At 43.5% G+C, this 16,465-nt stretch overlaps 1 protein-coding gene across 4 annotated transcripts in view; it reads left to right on the top strand.

Annotated features, from left to right (window-relative positions):
* The window catches only part of LOC124133539 (multidrug resistance-associated protein 1-like), a 35,936-nt gene extending 20,734 nt beyond the window's left edge, over positions 1–15,202 (top strand). For 3 of the 4 annotated variants that reach the window (XM_048384421.1, XM_048384422.1, XM_048384420.1), the window contains 12 exons: positions 18–63; positions 571–649; positions 2,304–2,595; positions 3,366–3,676; positions 5,199–5,398; positions 6,210–6,336; positions 6,811–6,912; positions 10,841–10,987; positions 11,422–11,580; positions 12,722–12,888; positions 13,437–13,631; positions 14,747–15,202. In XM_048384421.1, coding sequence (XP_048240378.1) covers positions 18–63; positions 571–649; positions 2,304–2,595; positions 3,366–3,676; positions 5,199–5,398; positions 6,210–6,336; positions 6,811–6,912; positions 10,841–10,987; positions 11,422–11,580; positions 12,722–12,888; positions 13,437–13,631; positions 14,747–14,861 — 1,940 coding nt within the window. In that variant the 3' untranslated portion in view covers positions 14,862–15,202. Of the gene's footprint in view, positions 1–17; positions 64–570; positions 650–2,303; positions 2,596–3,365; positions 3,677–5,198; positions 5,399–6,209; positions 6,337–6,810; positions 6,913–10,840; positions 10,988–11,421; positions 11,581–12,721; positions 12,889–13,436; positions 13,632–14,746 lie in introns of those variants that run through there. The other variant, XM_048384423.1, reaches the window with a different exon arrangement.
* The last annotated feature ends 1,263 nt before the right edge of the window (positions 15,203–16,465 follow it).

Raw genomic sequence — 16,465 nt, 5'->3', positions numbered from 1 at the left:
CGATGACTATTTTTCAGATCTATTCAATCTGGAAAACTCTCCTGATAATACTGGTTCACAAAGGTATGACATTATTTCGAGGCACCCGTGGTTACGTCCCAGCAATCTTGGTGGTGGCGGCGGTAGGTGGAACACAACTAGCAGCAGTGGTATATAGTTTTCTACATCAATTGTCGTTGTTAATACCTGGTCAGAGATCAAACAGAGAGTTAAGATTGTTCTTTTAGTGGATCCTTTACTAAATATTTTTGACAAATTCTAGTCAGTGCCATTAAGAACTTCTTTATAAGAGATGTGCAGTGGACTAGGACTGTGGTTTATCCGTTTGCTCTCTTTGACGAAGGCCCGGGGTCTGTTCCCCCATTTGGGGTCCAGTGTGAAATATTTCTAAAAACAGACATTTGTGTCACATCGTCCATTATGAATAATGTACAATGTTAATCAAAGTGGCAAAGATTGATCAATATAACACTTATTACAAGGGCGTGTCGAAGTTCTATAACAAAACCTAGATGATGAATGTACATACTCTCTTAATTGACACACAGCTTGTATATTTATGTTTTACAGCCAAAAGGGCAATTCGTCGACAAAGGATCTGCCATCAGCATCAAAGATTATCTCTGAAGAGGACACGCGAGTTGGCGGGGTGTGACATAATGATATATATAATTGAAATGATTAATTATCCCCCGCCGCGCGAAAGCGCGAAGCGGGGGATATAGTATTCACGACCGTCCGTCCGTACGTCCGTACGTCCGTCCGTACGTCCCACCTGTTTGTTGCCGCGATATCTCAAGAACTAAACACTGGATTGTCTTCATATTTGGAACTATGGTGTATATACAGACTCCGCAGACACCGGTCGGTTTTGGTGACCTTGACCCTATTTTCAAGGTCACAGCAGGCATATCTGCTTTTGGAGTTGGAAAACGGTGTTGCCGCGATATCACAAGAACTAAACACTGGATTGTCTTCATATTTGGAACTATAGTGTATATACAGACTCCGCAGACACCAGTCGGTTTGGGTGACCTTGATCCCATTTTCAAGGTCACAGCAGACAAATCTGCTTTTAGAGTTGGAAAACGGTGTTGCCGCGATATCTCAAGAACTAAACACTGGATTGTATTCATATTTGGAACTATGGTGTATATACAGACTCCGCAGACACCAGTCGGTTTTGGTGACCTTGATCCCATTTTCAAGGTCACAGCAGACAAATCTGCTTTTAGAGTTGGAAAACGGTGTTGCCGCGATATCTCAAGAACTAATCGCTGGATTGTCTTCATATTTGGAACTATGGTGTATATACAGACTCCGCAGACACCAGTCGGTTTGGGTGACCTTGACCCCATTGTCAAGGTCACAGCAGGCAAATCTGCTTTTGGAGTTAGAAAACGGTGTTGCCGCGATATCTCAAGAACTAATCGCTGGATTGTCTTCATATTTGGAACTATAGTGTATATACAGACACCGCATACACCTGTCAGATTTGGTGACCTTGACCCCATTTTCAAGGTCACAGCAGGCAAATCTGTTTTTGGAGTTGGAAAACGGTGTTGCCACAATATCTCAAGAACTAATCGCTGGATTGTCTTCATATTTGGTACTATGGTGTACAGGCGGGGGATATTTCGTCACTCTGTGACAAATACTTGTTTAATATGTTACACATGATCGATGTTTCCCCAAAACGTGACGTAAGAGCTATGTGGCTGGTTCAAGTCATTGTGACCTCCAATGTGGCTGGTTGCATGTCATGGTGACCCGATGACGTAGATCGGTACTCATGCTATCAACCACTTATTTGCCTGGCCCAAATTGGCTTTATTCTTCAATGCAGACGGTGGTATAAAACAACATTCATTATCTTATTCATGGGGTTTCCGGGTTAAAAACAGTCCCTAGTCGCCTGTGCTAGTCGACTTAATGGATCGGGTGGTCAGACTCGGTGACTTGGTTGACAGCGTGTCATCGTACCCGACGGCGTGGACTGTTGATCATAATATCAATCACAGGATTGTCGGGGCTGGGGGATAGCCTAGTGGTTAAAGCGTTCGCTCGTCACGCCGACGACCCGGGCTCGATTCCCCACATGGGTACAATGTGTGAAGCCCATTTTTGGTGTCCTTCGCCGTGATATTGCTGAAATATTGCTAAAAACGGCGTAAAAACCATACTCACTCACTCACAGGATTGTCTGTACTCGATTATTTACAGTTCGCTGTCATTTAGCTGGAATATTGCCGAGTGCGGCGTTGAACAAACAAACAAACAAACATTCCAGTTTTGTGTACCAGGTAAGCCTGGGGGTGTACCGACTGTTCCTGTCAGCCTTGGGGGGTGCCCGCTGTCTGGTACTGCTGCTGCTGTATGGAGGGTACTACGCTGTCTTCATGTATGCCAACATCTGGCTCACCCGGTGGGTAGAGGATCCAGCACTCGGGGGCCCCTCCGTCCCACCCACAGGCGCCGCCCCGGGCACGACCCCTCGCAGTGGCACTTACAATCAAACCACTACTTCTGTCTCTGTCAAATGGACCACGACGCGGTACTACCTCGCTGGCTATGCAGGCCTTGGTGTTATACAAGGTATTGTAGTGTGTATTTGGAATCTGGTTTGAAATATTAAAAAATCGATACTAAGTTTCAACCTTGTAAAAGCAAAGTAAAGTTGTCAATGCAAAAGACGTTCGTTATATTCTATTCCGGATGGAAATAATAATTCCTAAAGTTTCTTGGTGGGATGGGGCAGGGGATGGGGCGGGGGATGGGGCGGGCATGTTTCAAAATCAATTTTCCGAAATTGTAGATTTCCAGGCAATATGTGAATGAGTATGGTTTTACGCCGCTTTTAGCAATATTCTAGCAATATCACGGCGGGGGACACCAGAAATAGGCTTCACACATTGTACCCGTGTCGGGAATCGAACCCGGGTCTTCGGCGTGACGAGCGAACGCTTTAACCACTAGGCTACCCGACCGCCCCCGGGCAATAAGTAAGAAGTCTTATCGCTGGGATTGCTGTTTCAAACAAAATATGTTTTCAATAGGTATCCCCATCACATATTCACTCAACATGCCCAGTGTGTGATTTACTGTTGCTGGTTTTTTGGTAAAATCAAAGCAATTTTGAGGAGCAAACTAATTCATTTACACTTCCTCCCCCATCCCCAACCCCACCCCCACCATCACATAAATTAAATCACAAAGTCGGCCTTAATAGACGACTGAAATGATGTGGTTAGAAAATGTCATCGTATTTCAAATTTAGTTGCTCATGCTATCACCCACTTGTTTGCCTGACCCATACACGATTCTGGCGCAACTGGTGTACCGTAACATCCACTCCCTCTCCCCAGCTCTCCTGATGGTGACGTACACCTACTGTCAAGGCAGGGTGTTAATTTCGGCGGCCAGAACACTCCATCACCAGCTTCTGGAGAACGTCCTCCGGTCACCCATGTCCTTCTTTGACTCCACCCCCATTGGCCGCATTACGTCAAGGTTCTCAGGGGACCTGGGAGCAGTAGACACCGACATGACCAACACCATGGACGGCTGGCTCAACGGCATGGGCAACGTCGTTAGCAGCCTCATCATGATCTGCTACATCGCGCCGTCCGTCCTGGGTGTCATCATTCCCATGTTCTTGATGTTTATGTCTGTCCAGGTAATATAAAAAGGAATGTTTGTGAAACGTTTTGAGTGAGAATAGTTGTAGCCGACTTTAGCAATATTCCAGCAATATCAAGGCGGGGGACACCAGAAATGGGCTGCACACATTGTACCCATGTGGGGAATCGAACCCGGGCTTTCGGTGTAACGAGCGAAAGGTTTTACCACTAGGCTACCCCGAAGCCTCAGAAACGCTTTGAAATGTATTGATTTCTATCATATAACAGGTAGGTCTCTCGACATGATAAAATCAACCAATGAAAACGGTATCCGTTGAGGGTCATTGGGTAAATATGTAAATATTAAAGGTCAGGTAGGTACTACGTGCATGGTTGACAAACTAACATGGCGTTGTCCTTGTCTATCTGCGATCGTGTCAAAATTGACAATCGGGTTCTGGACAAATTACTGGGATAATTGTTTTCAAAAGAAGTCTAAGATACCGAAAATCAGTGTCTGGCGATCGTACGGGGACATTTTACAATTGTAGTCAACATTGTAGATATGAATTGCGAGTCCATTTTGCGGGGACGCTTTTGGGATCAGTTTCCATATCTGTACTTGTAGACCTCTACTGGTAGGGTCTAATCACTGACCTTGTGACGAGATATATGAATGCATACATTCCAGGAATCTTTGCATGGTACGTGTGTGGGCGATGAGAATACATGTTTCGACGACAGAATTTAAGAATACAATTACATGATAACAAGGTTGTCACGTTTGTGGGTTTGGGGATGGTTCATATCCTGTATTTGGAATAAACACAACTGATATATTAGTAATACAGGCAGAGACCATATACCGGTATATGGACTCTGATACAGGATATTTACCATCCCCCAAACACACCCAAGACGAGCTAACTAGATAGTGTTTAGTATAAGTACAGGGCACTAACCATCCCAAAACACACTCGCGTGATAACCCGTATATATCATGGCGTGTCAGCTTAATGTGGCAAACTTTACAGGTGTTAGTCATTGACAGACCAAGGATTCCAAGCAACTGTTAGCGTATCATGAACTAAAGGACGTATTCTTGACAACACATCGCGGCGCCGAAAGATGAATCTAGCTATCTCGAAGACAGTGAAGGTGAAAACGCCCAGGGGCACAGTGGCCAGGTTCTGCAAACAGATTGTTTACCGACATAAAAACAACATTATAAAAGTAAAATTCATTTTGAGAATGAATTATGTATTACATGTTATATTTGAGATAGCACTTTCTTAGTAAAGTACAGATTCTCCGGGGTTCGAACCCACACTGCCAGAGTGAGGCACCTAATCGCAAGCACACAAAGTCAGCGATCTAACCCACTCAGCCACCGAGGTTTCCACAAAGATGGAAGTCCGACAACTGGTAGCCCAGATCACGTACTCTGTGCACCCCCCTGACAAGTGTAAATTGCACTAAGAAAGTGTTATCCCAAATCAAACATTTGTTACATTTGACCACTTTCTAAGTGGCATAGTATTCCATGTCGTCATATTGCGTCCAATATTCTTCCAACAGCGGGGCTACATCAGCACTACACGGCAGCTAACGCGAATGTCATCTCAAAGCCAGGCTCCCATGATCAGTTTCTTCAGCGAGGCAGCATCCGGGACTCCTGTAATCCGGGCTCTCGGAGCTAGGGCCATGTTCTGGAAGACGTTCGCCCGCAAGGTTGACTCCAGCTGTAAATTCTCTTTCTTCACCGCCTTGTGCAATAGGTAGTTCATATCAACAGCTAACTGTTCAATAGGGAGGTCGTATCGTTAGCTAACTGTGAAACAGGGAGGTAATATCTTCAGCTAAATGTGCAATAGATAGGTCATTTCAACAGCTAACTGTTCAATAGGGAGGTCGTATCGTTAGCTAACTGTGAAACAGCGAGGTAATATCTTCAGCTAAATGTGCAATAGATAGGTCATTTCAACAGCTAACTGTTCAATAGGGAGGTCGTATCGTTAGCTAACTGTGAAACAGCGAGGTAATATCTTCAGCTAAATGTGCGACAGGGAGGTCATATCTGAAGCTAACTTTTGGCTTCCGTGTAATTCAATTTAAATCACTCCCGGAACATACGGAAAAGGGAACGTTTATAATGAGTGAGTGAGTGAGTATGGTTTTACGCCGCTTTTAGCAATATTCCATCAATATCACGGCGGGGGACACCAGAAATGGGCTTCACACATTGTACCCATGTCGGGAATCGAACCCGGGTCTTCAGCGTGACAAGCGAACGCTTTAACCACTAGGCTACTCGACCTACCCACGTTTATAATGAGCGTCATTAAACATTCTGTGGTAGTGGATAAGACTGGTGGTGGGTGAGACTGGTGGTGGGTGAGACTGGTTGTGGGTGAGACTGTTATTGAAGAGTTCGCTCGTCACGCCGAAGACCCGGATTCAATTCCCCACATGGATACAACGTGTGAAGCCTATGTCTGGTGTCCCCCGCCGTTGTATTGATGGAATATGGCTAAAATTGAAGTAAACCCATTTCACTCACTCACTCACAAAACATTCTTGTTTGTCAAGATGGTTGACTGTCCGACTGAACTTCATCGGTAACGTCGTCCTGACAACCGCCATCGCCACGCTGTGTCTTGGAAGAGATGTCGTCACTGGGGGAAGTGTCGGGCTGATTGTCTCATTTGCCGTCGAGGTAGGCACGGCTCATCCTCGATTACCCAGGGAGTTATATCTGTAGTATGATAAGTACCCTAGAGAGTTCAATAGGCAAACACATTTTGAATATGTAATAAATACAAGGTTAACGATGATTGTTAATCTCAACCACTGGTGTGGTTAGAATATGATTTGTGAATTTTTTAGCTATAACCACGCCACTTTATGCGATAAACAGCTTATTTATCAACCACCAATACAGTTCGTGTATATATATCTTCAACACATATAATATTGTAGGGTGGTTTAGTTGTTTCAGTATGAAATCCTAGAAAGAACATTGTCGCGTTGTCGCATTGTCGCCCTTACAAAAAACAAAGAACAAGCAAAAAAACGTTAAAATTAACCAAAGGGACTGTGTCTCTTCTAGGATTTCATATGTTGTCCCTCACGCACGCGCACGCGCACGCACGTACCCACTCACTCACTCGCATGGTTTGCCGTACCACAGTTCGGCAGTAAACTGGTCTGGTTCGTCGTCAACACCACCCGCCTGGAGCTGAACAGCGTGTCCGTGGAGAGGATCTTCCAGTATACCACCAGCCCTACTGAGGTGAAGGAGGCTGTCATTATAGTGAATGGAAGATGTATAGATAACAGTCTTACCCTGCCTACTGAGGTGAAGGGGGCTGTCATTATAGTGTATGAAAGATGTATAGATAACAGTCTTACCCTGCCTACTGAGGTGAAGGAGGCTGTCATTATAGTGTATGAAAGATGTATAGATAACAGTCTTACCCTGCCTACTGAGGTGAAGGGGGCTGTCATTATAGTGTATGAAAGATGTATAGATAACAGTCTTACCCTGCCTACTGAGGTGAAGGAGGCTGTCATTATAGTGTATGAAAGATGTATAGATAACAGTCTTACCCTGACTACTGAGGTGAAGGGGGCTGTCATTATAGTGTATGAAAGATGTATAGATAACAGTCTTACCCTGACCACTGAGGTGAAGGGGGCTGTCATTATAGTGTATGAAAGATGTATAGATAACAGTCTTACCCTGCCTACTGAGGTGAAGGGGGCTGTCATTATAGTGTATGAAAGATGTATAGATAACAGTCTTACCCTGACTACTGAGGTGAAGGAGGCGGACATTATAGTGAATGAAAGATGTATAGATAACAGTCTTACCCTGCCTACTGAGGTGAAGGGGGCTGTCATTATAGTGTATGAAAGATGTATAGATAACAGTCTTACCCTGACTACTGAGGTGAAGGAGGCTGTCATTATAGTGTATGACAGATGTATAGATAACAGTCTTACCCTGCCTTCTGAGGTGAAGGGGGCTGTCATTATAGTGTATGAAAGATGTATAGATAACAGTCTTACCCTGCCTACTGAGGTGAAGGGGGCTGTCATTATAGTGTATGAAAGATGTATAGATAACAGTCTTACCCTGACTACTGAGGTGAAGGAGGCTGTCATTATAGTGTATGAAAGATGTATAGATAACAGTCTTACCCTGCCTACTGAGGTGAAGGAGGCGGACATTATAGTGAATGAAAGATGTATAGATAACAGTCTTACCCTGCCTACTGAGGTGAAGGAGGGGACATTATAGTGAATGGAAGATGTATAGATAACAGTCTTACCCTGCCTACTGAGGTGAAGGGGGCTGTCATTATAGTGTATGAAAGATGTATAGATAACAGTCTTACCCTGCCTACTGAAGTGAAGGAGGCTGTCATTATAGTGAATGGAAGATGTATAGATAACAGTCTTACCCTGCCTACTGAGGTGAAGGGGGCTGTCATTATAGTGTATGAAAGATGTATAGATAACAGTCTTACCCTGCCTACTGAGGTGAAGGGGGCTGTCATTATAGTGTATGAAAGATGTATAGATAACAGTCTTACCCTGACTACTGAGGTGAAGGGGGCGGACATTATAGTGAATGGAAGATGTACAGATAACAGTCTTACCCTGCCTACTGAGGTGAAGGGGGCTGTCATTATAGTGTATGAAAGATGTATAGATAACAGTCTTACCCTGCCTACTGAGGTGAAGGAGGCTGTCATTATAGTGTATGAAAGATGTATAGATAACAGTCTTACCCTGCCTACTGAGGTGAAGGGGGCTGTCATTATAGTGTATGAAAGATGTATAGATAACAGTCTTACCCTGCCTACTGAGGTGAAGGAGGCTGTCATTATAGTGTATGAAAGATGTATAGATAACAGTCTTACCCTGACTACTGAGGTGAAGGGGGCTGTCATTATAGTGTATGAAAGATGTATAGATAACAGTCTTACCCTGACCACTGAGGTGAAGGGGGCTGTCATTATAGTGAATGAAAGATGTATAGATAACAGTCTTACCCTGCCTACTGAGGTGAAGGAGGCGGACATTATAGTGAATGAAAGATGTATAGATAACAGTCTTACCCTGACCACTGAGGTGAAGGGGGCTGTCATTATAGTGTATGAAAGATGTATAGATAACAGTCTTACCCTGACTACTGAGGTGAAGGAGGCGGACATTATAGTGAATGAAAGATGTATAGATAACAGTCTTACCCTGCCTACTGAGGTGAAGGAGGCGGACATTATAGTGAATGAAAGATGTATAGATAACAGTCTTACCCTGCCTACTGAGGTGAAGGAGGCGGACATTATAGTGAATGAAAGATGTATAGATAACAGTCTTACCCTGACTACTGAGGTGAAGGAGGCGGACATTATAGTGAATGAAAGATGTATAGATAACAGTCTTACCCTGCCTACTGAGGTGAAGGAGGCGGACATTATAGTGAATGAAAGATGTATAGATAACAGTCTTACCCTGCCTACTGAGGTGAAGGAGGGGACATTATAGTGAATGAAAGATGTATAGATAACAGTCTTACCCTGCCTACTGAGGTGAAGGAGGCGGACATTATAGTGAATGAAAGATGTATAGATAACAGTCTTACCCTGCCTACTGAGGTGAAGGAGGCGGACATTATAGTGAATGAAAGATGTATAGATAACAGTCTTACCCTGACTACTGAGGTGAAGGAGGCTGTCATTATAGTGAATGAAAGATGTATAGATAACAGTCTTACCCTGACTACTGAGGTGAAGGAGGCTGTCATTATAGTGAATGAAAGATGTATAGATAACAGTCTTACCCTGACTACTGAGGTGAAGGAGGCGGACATTATAGTGAATGAAAGATGTATAGATAACAGTCTTACCCTGACTACTGAGGTGAAGGAGGCTGTCATTATAGTGAATGAAAGATGTATAGATAACAGTCTTACCCTGACTACTGAGGTGAAGGAGGCTGTCATTATAGTGAATGAAAGATGTATAGATAACAGTCTTACCCTGACTACTGAGGTGAAGGAGGCTGTCATTATAGTGAATGAAAGATGTATAGATAACAGTCTTACCCTGCCTACTGAGGTGAAGGAGGCGGACATTATAGTGAATGAAAGATGTATAGATAACAGTCTTACCCTGCCTACTGAGGTGAAGGAGGCGGACATTATAGTGAATGAAAGATGTATAGATAACAGTCTTACCCTGACTACTGAGGTGAAGGAGGCTGTCATTATAGTGAATGAAAGATGTATAGATAACAGTCTTACCCTGACTACTGAGGTGAAGGAGGCTGTCATTATAGTGAATGAAAGATGTATAGATAACAGTCTTACCCTGACTACTGAGGTGAAGGAGGCTGTCATTATAGTGAATGAAAGATGTATAGATAACAGTCTTACCCTGCCCACTGAGGTGAAGGAGGCGGACATTATAGTGAATGAAAGATGTATAGATAACAGTCTTACCCTGACTACTGAGGTGAAGGAGGCGGACATTATAGTGAATGAAAGATGTATAGATAACAGTCTTACCCTGCCTACTGAGGTGAAGGAGGCGGACATTATAGTGAATGAAAGATGTATAGATAACAGTCTTTCCCTGCCTACTGAGGTACCACGACGGACGTGTCAGGTTCATTTTCGCAGAAAAAACATGAACGGTCATCCCGCCTGCCAATTTTGTGTAGAAGTGAATTTGTAGTTATGATTCTGTGAATTAGTATATTGAAAGTTACACGTTTTATTGTGAATTGTTGCTTTTATATTTGATTCAAAGCATATGGATAAGTGTTCACTTGTTTCACGACGATTACTAATTTTTGTTTCCTATTTTGAGCTTAAGTAGTTTAGATTTGAACTGTTCTGAAGCGGTATATATACAAATTTACAGTCGTCTGTCGCGAAGACGGTCGCATTGGTTAACCAAGTTTTCAACAAGTGCGTCTCTATCCATGTCCCCGTAATATGCTTTATATCTTTGGTTTTCAAGGGCGTGATCCAGCATTTTTAAAATGCAGGAGGCCAAAATATCAAAATCCTCAAAATTAGAACAGCCCCTCTGGATTCGCCTATGGTTACAGTCCACGTGTAGTAGGCGTGGTCTAGTTACATATATCTGTGATTACACGTCACGCGAAGTAGCTGTTGTCTAATTTACATATCCCTATGGATACAGGTCACGTGGACCAGGCGTGGTCTACCTCCACCTCACGACTGGCCTCGACATGGAGACATAGAGTTCCGGAAGCTCAGCCTCCGATACAGGGAGGGCCTCGATCTGGTACTGAGGGATGTCAGCTTCAAGGTCAAACAGGGCGAGAAGGTGACGTTAGAACAACAACCCACGCTACTTGTTTGATAATAAGGGCGGGTACCCTAGTAATTAAAACGTTCGCTCACCACAACGAAACGAAAGGCCCGGGTTTGATTCCCAACATGGGTCAAATGTGTGAAGCCCATAACTTGTATTCACCGCCGTGATATTGCCGGAATATTGGTAAAAGCGGCGTAAAACCATACCCACTTACTCTCTCTTTGATAATAAGTCTCAGGCTCCACAATTTGCAATGCAGAGTTGCGTCCCTTTCGTGTGCCATGATTCTATGATCGTGGGTTCGAATTCTTATTGCCCTGATAATGATCACTGGTTTATGATCACTGGTTTGTGAGCACCACGTTCATGGCTTTCCAGTATTTTCTGAACAAATTATTGCCACATCAGTCTCTGGTATGTTGAGGTATTTATCATTTCATCAGATTGGTATCGTCGGGAGAACAGGCGCAGGGAAGTCGTCACTGATGCTCTCCCTTTTCCGATTAGTCGAACCAACAGAGGGCGCTATCTTTGTGGATGGCATCGATATTTCAACACTTGGACTTCACGAACTGAGGTCAAAGATTGCTGTAATACCCCAGGTATTTGATAATAGTTAATACCGCTATTCCTTCTCTGTGAAAGAGAATTTGTGGTGCCGATTTCTTTGAAATGATCCACTATTCACAAACAGTACATACCTTAGATAGTAGATACAGGTGAGATGAAACGGGGTTTAACGCATCTTCCCGAGGCTGGGGTGTTAACTGACTATATAAGTCCGGTTTCCACCCTTGCCGAACAGGCTGGAGTTATATATTGACTGGAATAACGAGTCTATGCATAGTCCAACCCAAATCGCGTAATAATCGACATCCAGTTCGTAAACTGCCTTGCAGATTTCGGTCGATTGCAGGTTTTGCAAAGCGTGTGTACCGCTAACTCGGCGTCAACATAAATATACAAAACCTTTTTATGTTTTTAATGAAGGTGCTCACCTGATTTGATGCACTTCGCGAAGTAAGACCCGTTTTATCACGATATAGATTTTGATTGTCAATCAGATCGTCTTGACTGTGCGCCGCCATTTTCTTTGAAACAAATGCAAGTGATACGAGAGGTGGAATCTGACTGGTCAATAGTAGGAACATGGAAGGGACATAACTCGTAATAGCCACTAGTGGCGCTACGATCGACTTTTAGTCAGTTAACTCCCTTGCCTCGGAAAGATGGTTTAACGTCGCGTTCAAGATTATTGCTCTTATATAGCTACATGCATGCCGTCTCTTAAACACATTTTAATGACTTCGAGCCGAGCAGTCCTTGTTTTATCCCTCAATGCCGAGCATCAAGCAGGTTAACAACAAGTATAATCGTTTAACGTCTCTAACACCTGTGGATCGAACCACAGAACTTCCGCTCTGCCCACTAGAAAATGGAGGCGATCTCCTTAGATACATTCCAACAGTTTGTCGGCACTTACACGCGGAAATTCATCCGCATCCAAACAAAATTTCCGACCATGAAGGACTCCATAACAACCACAAGTCTGAAAACACATATTGTTTATCTCCCAGTTATGGCTCTCTCGAGTTCCTTCCAAAGTCAACCTTGATTCAATTCGACTTCACGAAAGTTCGTTGTATTTAGCATGGACAGAACTGACCATCTGAGAACTGAATGTCCCTTCGGCTTCCAAATAACTGAAACAAATGCCCAGCCATTAATTCCTATATTAACTAGGACCCGGTGTTGTTCACCGGAAGTTTTCGTATGAACCTTGACCCGGAAGGAGAATCTTCTAACACTGAGATCTGGACTGCTCTGGAGCACACAAGGCTGAAGCAGATAGTGGAAGCTTTGCCGCATCAGCTGTTGGCCGAATGTGGGGAGGGAGGGCAGAATTTCAGGTGAGGGGAAACTGTTGGTAGGTGATGCTTTTCAGTCTCCTTGTGCGGGCGTACACGAACATTGGTTGATACAGAGAAGGCTCCCATTTAATCCATTCGGAATAGATCCCCAGCTGAAATATGTAAGTTGAGTAAGACCCGATTTAAAGTGTGTTCATCCCGATGGCGTTGTCGCTGCTGGCGTAGTGAACCACTGGTTTGTTTGAATGCTGGAATGTTACTCACTGTGCGTAAAACACCATTCACTCATTCGGATAATCAGATGACCCATGGGTCTGAGACGGGGTAACCTGAGTCCATCTCTTCAGTTTATGTCCACATCCCTTCTCAACAGTCTGCTTTATCAGTCCACAGCATCAATCAATCGATCAGTCCACCTCATCAATCAATCGATCAGTCCATCTCTTCATCTTATGTCCACATCCCTTCTCAACAGTAATTTACATGTTTCCCATTCATTTCTAATCGACCGCTAGGACATTGTTTGAATATTGTTTAAACCGGCGTTAAACTCCCTCACTCACCCACTGACTGTCTCCACCCTCCAGTGTAGGACAGAGGCAGCTGCTGTGCCTGGCGAGGACGTTGCTGAAGAAGACCAGGATCCTGGTACTGGACGAGGCTACAGCTGCTGTTGACATAGCAACAGATGACGTCATACAAGAGACTATCAGACGAGAGTTCCCGCACTGCACAATTCTCACCATAGCGCACAGACTTAATACCGTCATGGACTACGACAGGTAGTGAAACTCGTTCTTTTGGTCAGTTCTGTATAGTGACCACCTAACTGACATAAATATTTGAACGTTTGGAGTTTATGGATCCATTAAGATTGGTAATAACTTAACTCATGCACCTTGACAGTTCTTACAATATTTCTTTTTTAGAAATATATTCTACAAAGTTTGAAAATACGTATCACTGGACATGATTGATGCTGTTTTCAGCTCCTCCGTCCCAAAAAATAAAACCACGTGTTTCGAAGCCGTGGCCAAAACATATTCTGTTGAACAAAAATCCTGGAATCCCCACCCACTAGAATATTAAATGGTGGGCCCCAGAGGTGATCCATATTATTTTCTGTCGTTCCCCATGCTCATCTCTAGAGGCGACAGTTGATCGGAGGAAATTAGAACACAAAAACAAACTTTGGTTATAAACACCATTGATGATAGTTATAACTTTTGAACAATTTCCTGACCTTTACATGGTCATCGTTACTGTCCTATATTTGTTATTGTTGTTTTATCAGCGTTTGGAAATTAAAAGACGAAAACGTGGCATGATTAGAAGACAAGACAAACTTAAGGCAGACTTTCTTCCTCCCTCCGATGAATATAGGTTGGACTTTGTTTCATGAAACGGGGGAAAAGTCCTTCATTTTGTTCAGCGGGATGATACATATCAAGGGCGAAAGACTGGATCAAAAAACATGTTTTCATATTATTTGAGTGGGATGGTAATTTAGGAGATGAAAACGTCACATATAACAGGCGGACTATTGGACTGTATACTGACGATCATAACCTTGCTCTACTGGCGTTGTTCATGACCTTGCTTTACTGGCGTTATTCATGACCTTGCTTTACTGGCGTTATTCATGACCTTGCTTTACTGGCGTTATTCATGACCTTGCTTTACTGACATTATTCATGACCTTGCTTTACTGGCGTTGTTCATGACCTTGCTCTGCTGGCGTTATTCATGACCTTGCTTTACTGGCGTTATTCATGACCTTGCTTTACTGACATTATTCATGACCTTGCTTTACTGACATTATTCATGACCTTGCTTTTCTGACATTATTCATGACCTTGCTTTACATACGTTCTCCATCACCTTGCTTTACATTCAGAATCCTGGCCATGGACAGTGGGCAGGTCCAAGAGTTCGACACACCGTCCAGACTACTGGAGAACACCACGGGGACCTTCTACTGCCTCGCCCGTAGTGCTGGGATTGTCTCATAGGTTGTATATTGAAACGTCCTTTAACCGGACGGGAGGTTTCCGGAAAAAAACGGGGTCCTGAATGATAAGTTTCACTGTATATGAAAAATATGTTTCAAATATAACTTAAATCTGAAAGATCAGTGTTGTATTGGTAATGGTATTTTTCGATGCCTGACTGGAGTCCGTCTGATTGGTGCTGAGACATACTTCATGTACCTACTCACTGTTTCAGATGCTTTACGACCTCAAAGTATTTATGTTGAAGTCAATGTTAAACTGTACTTCATCAATATCTGGCTCTCGCCTTTATTCAAAACCTAACATGCGACGAGATAGACTCTGTTTTCAGTTACCAAAACTATGTTCACTTTAACGCATATCTTAAGCTTGGTCTAAAATTATGGTTGCTCATGCTATCAATTTGTTTGTTTGTTTGTTGCTTTAATGCTGCACTCAGCAATATTCCAGCTATATGACGGCGGTCTGTAAATAACCGAGTCTGGACCAGACAATCCAGTGATTGACATCATGAGCATCGATCCACGCAACTGGGATACGATGACATTGATCAACCAAGTCAGCGAGCCTGACCACCCGATCCCGTCAGTCGCCTTTTACGGCAAGCATAATCGCCTTTTACGGCAAGCATAGTCGCCTTTTACGGCAAGCATAGTCGCCTTTTACGGCAAGCATCAAGGGGCTGGTGGTACAGCATAGTGGTTAAAGCGTTTGCGCGTCACATCGAAGTTCTGGGTTCGATTCCCCTCATTGATACGAAGTGTGGAAGCCTTGTTAGTGATATAAATGGAAAACTGTGATATGACTGGAAAACACGACTCACTCACTCACTCACTCACTCAAACATAACGAAACATTCACATTGCAAAGCCAAAGACTGAGGGTATGATATGGGTGACGGTATGACAAGTCTGGCCGAGACATTTTCAAAACAAGTATTAGTTTCATAAGCCTATTCAAGATTAATCCCCAATCCACACCTCGTGTGATTGCCTGAGATCATGCCACTGCTCCGTTGCAACGAGGACACTGACAAAACAATACCAGACTGACTAGCTGAGCGAGTGTTGCCATGCATAACAGCCCGGTATTAGGGAGATCAGAGGATGTGATATGGTCTTCTCGGCGGCCATCTTGAGTTGATCAAAGATTACCGTACCCTCCCCTGCTGAGGCGGTTGTCTCCGTGCCACGCACGCTACTTGAGACGATTATCTGTTTTACAAGGAAGTATACTTGACAGATAGACTTGCCCGAGAGCTGTCAAAGTATAAACGCGTTCGTTTGTTATACAGGCAAACACACGTCACTGGTTCATTACCCATGTGAGCAACATGCGGATTTGTGTATTTTTGCGATATTATAAGAAATGTATACAATATGTTTCTTTGAAATAAGTAGTCGAACACATTTATATGTCACAACATCAAGTATGTCCCACGAACAATAATATCTTTATCGTAAAACATGGCGCAAAATTATTGTTTACAGTATTTTTTGAAAGAAAACAACTGAATAATATCCTGTAGTGTTGGGATTGTCGCAATGCTTGTACATTGAAACCTTCTGTATCCGGACTGTAGGCTTCCGGAATAACAGGGTCAG

The sequence above is a fragment of the Haliotis rufescens genome, unplaced genomic scaffold (assembly GCF_023055435.1).
Source record: "Haliotis rufescens isolate VD_foot unplaced genomic scaffold, xgHalRufe1.0.p SCAF_5, whole genome shotgun sequence".
Lineage (NCBI taxonomy): Eukaryota > Metazoa > Mollusca > Gastropoda > Lepetellida > Haliotidae > Haliotis > Haliotis rufescens.
Note: the sequence above shows the minus strand (reverse complement) of the source record. Positions and strands in the feature narration are given on the sequence as shown.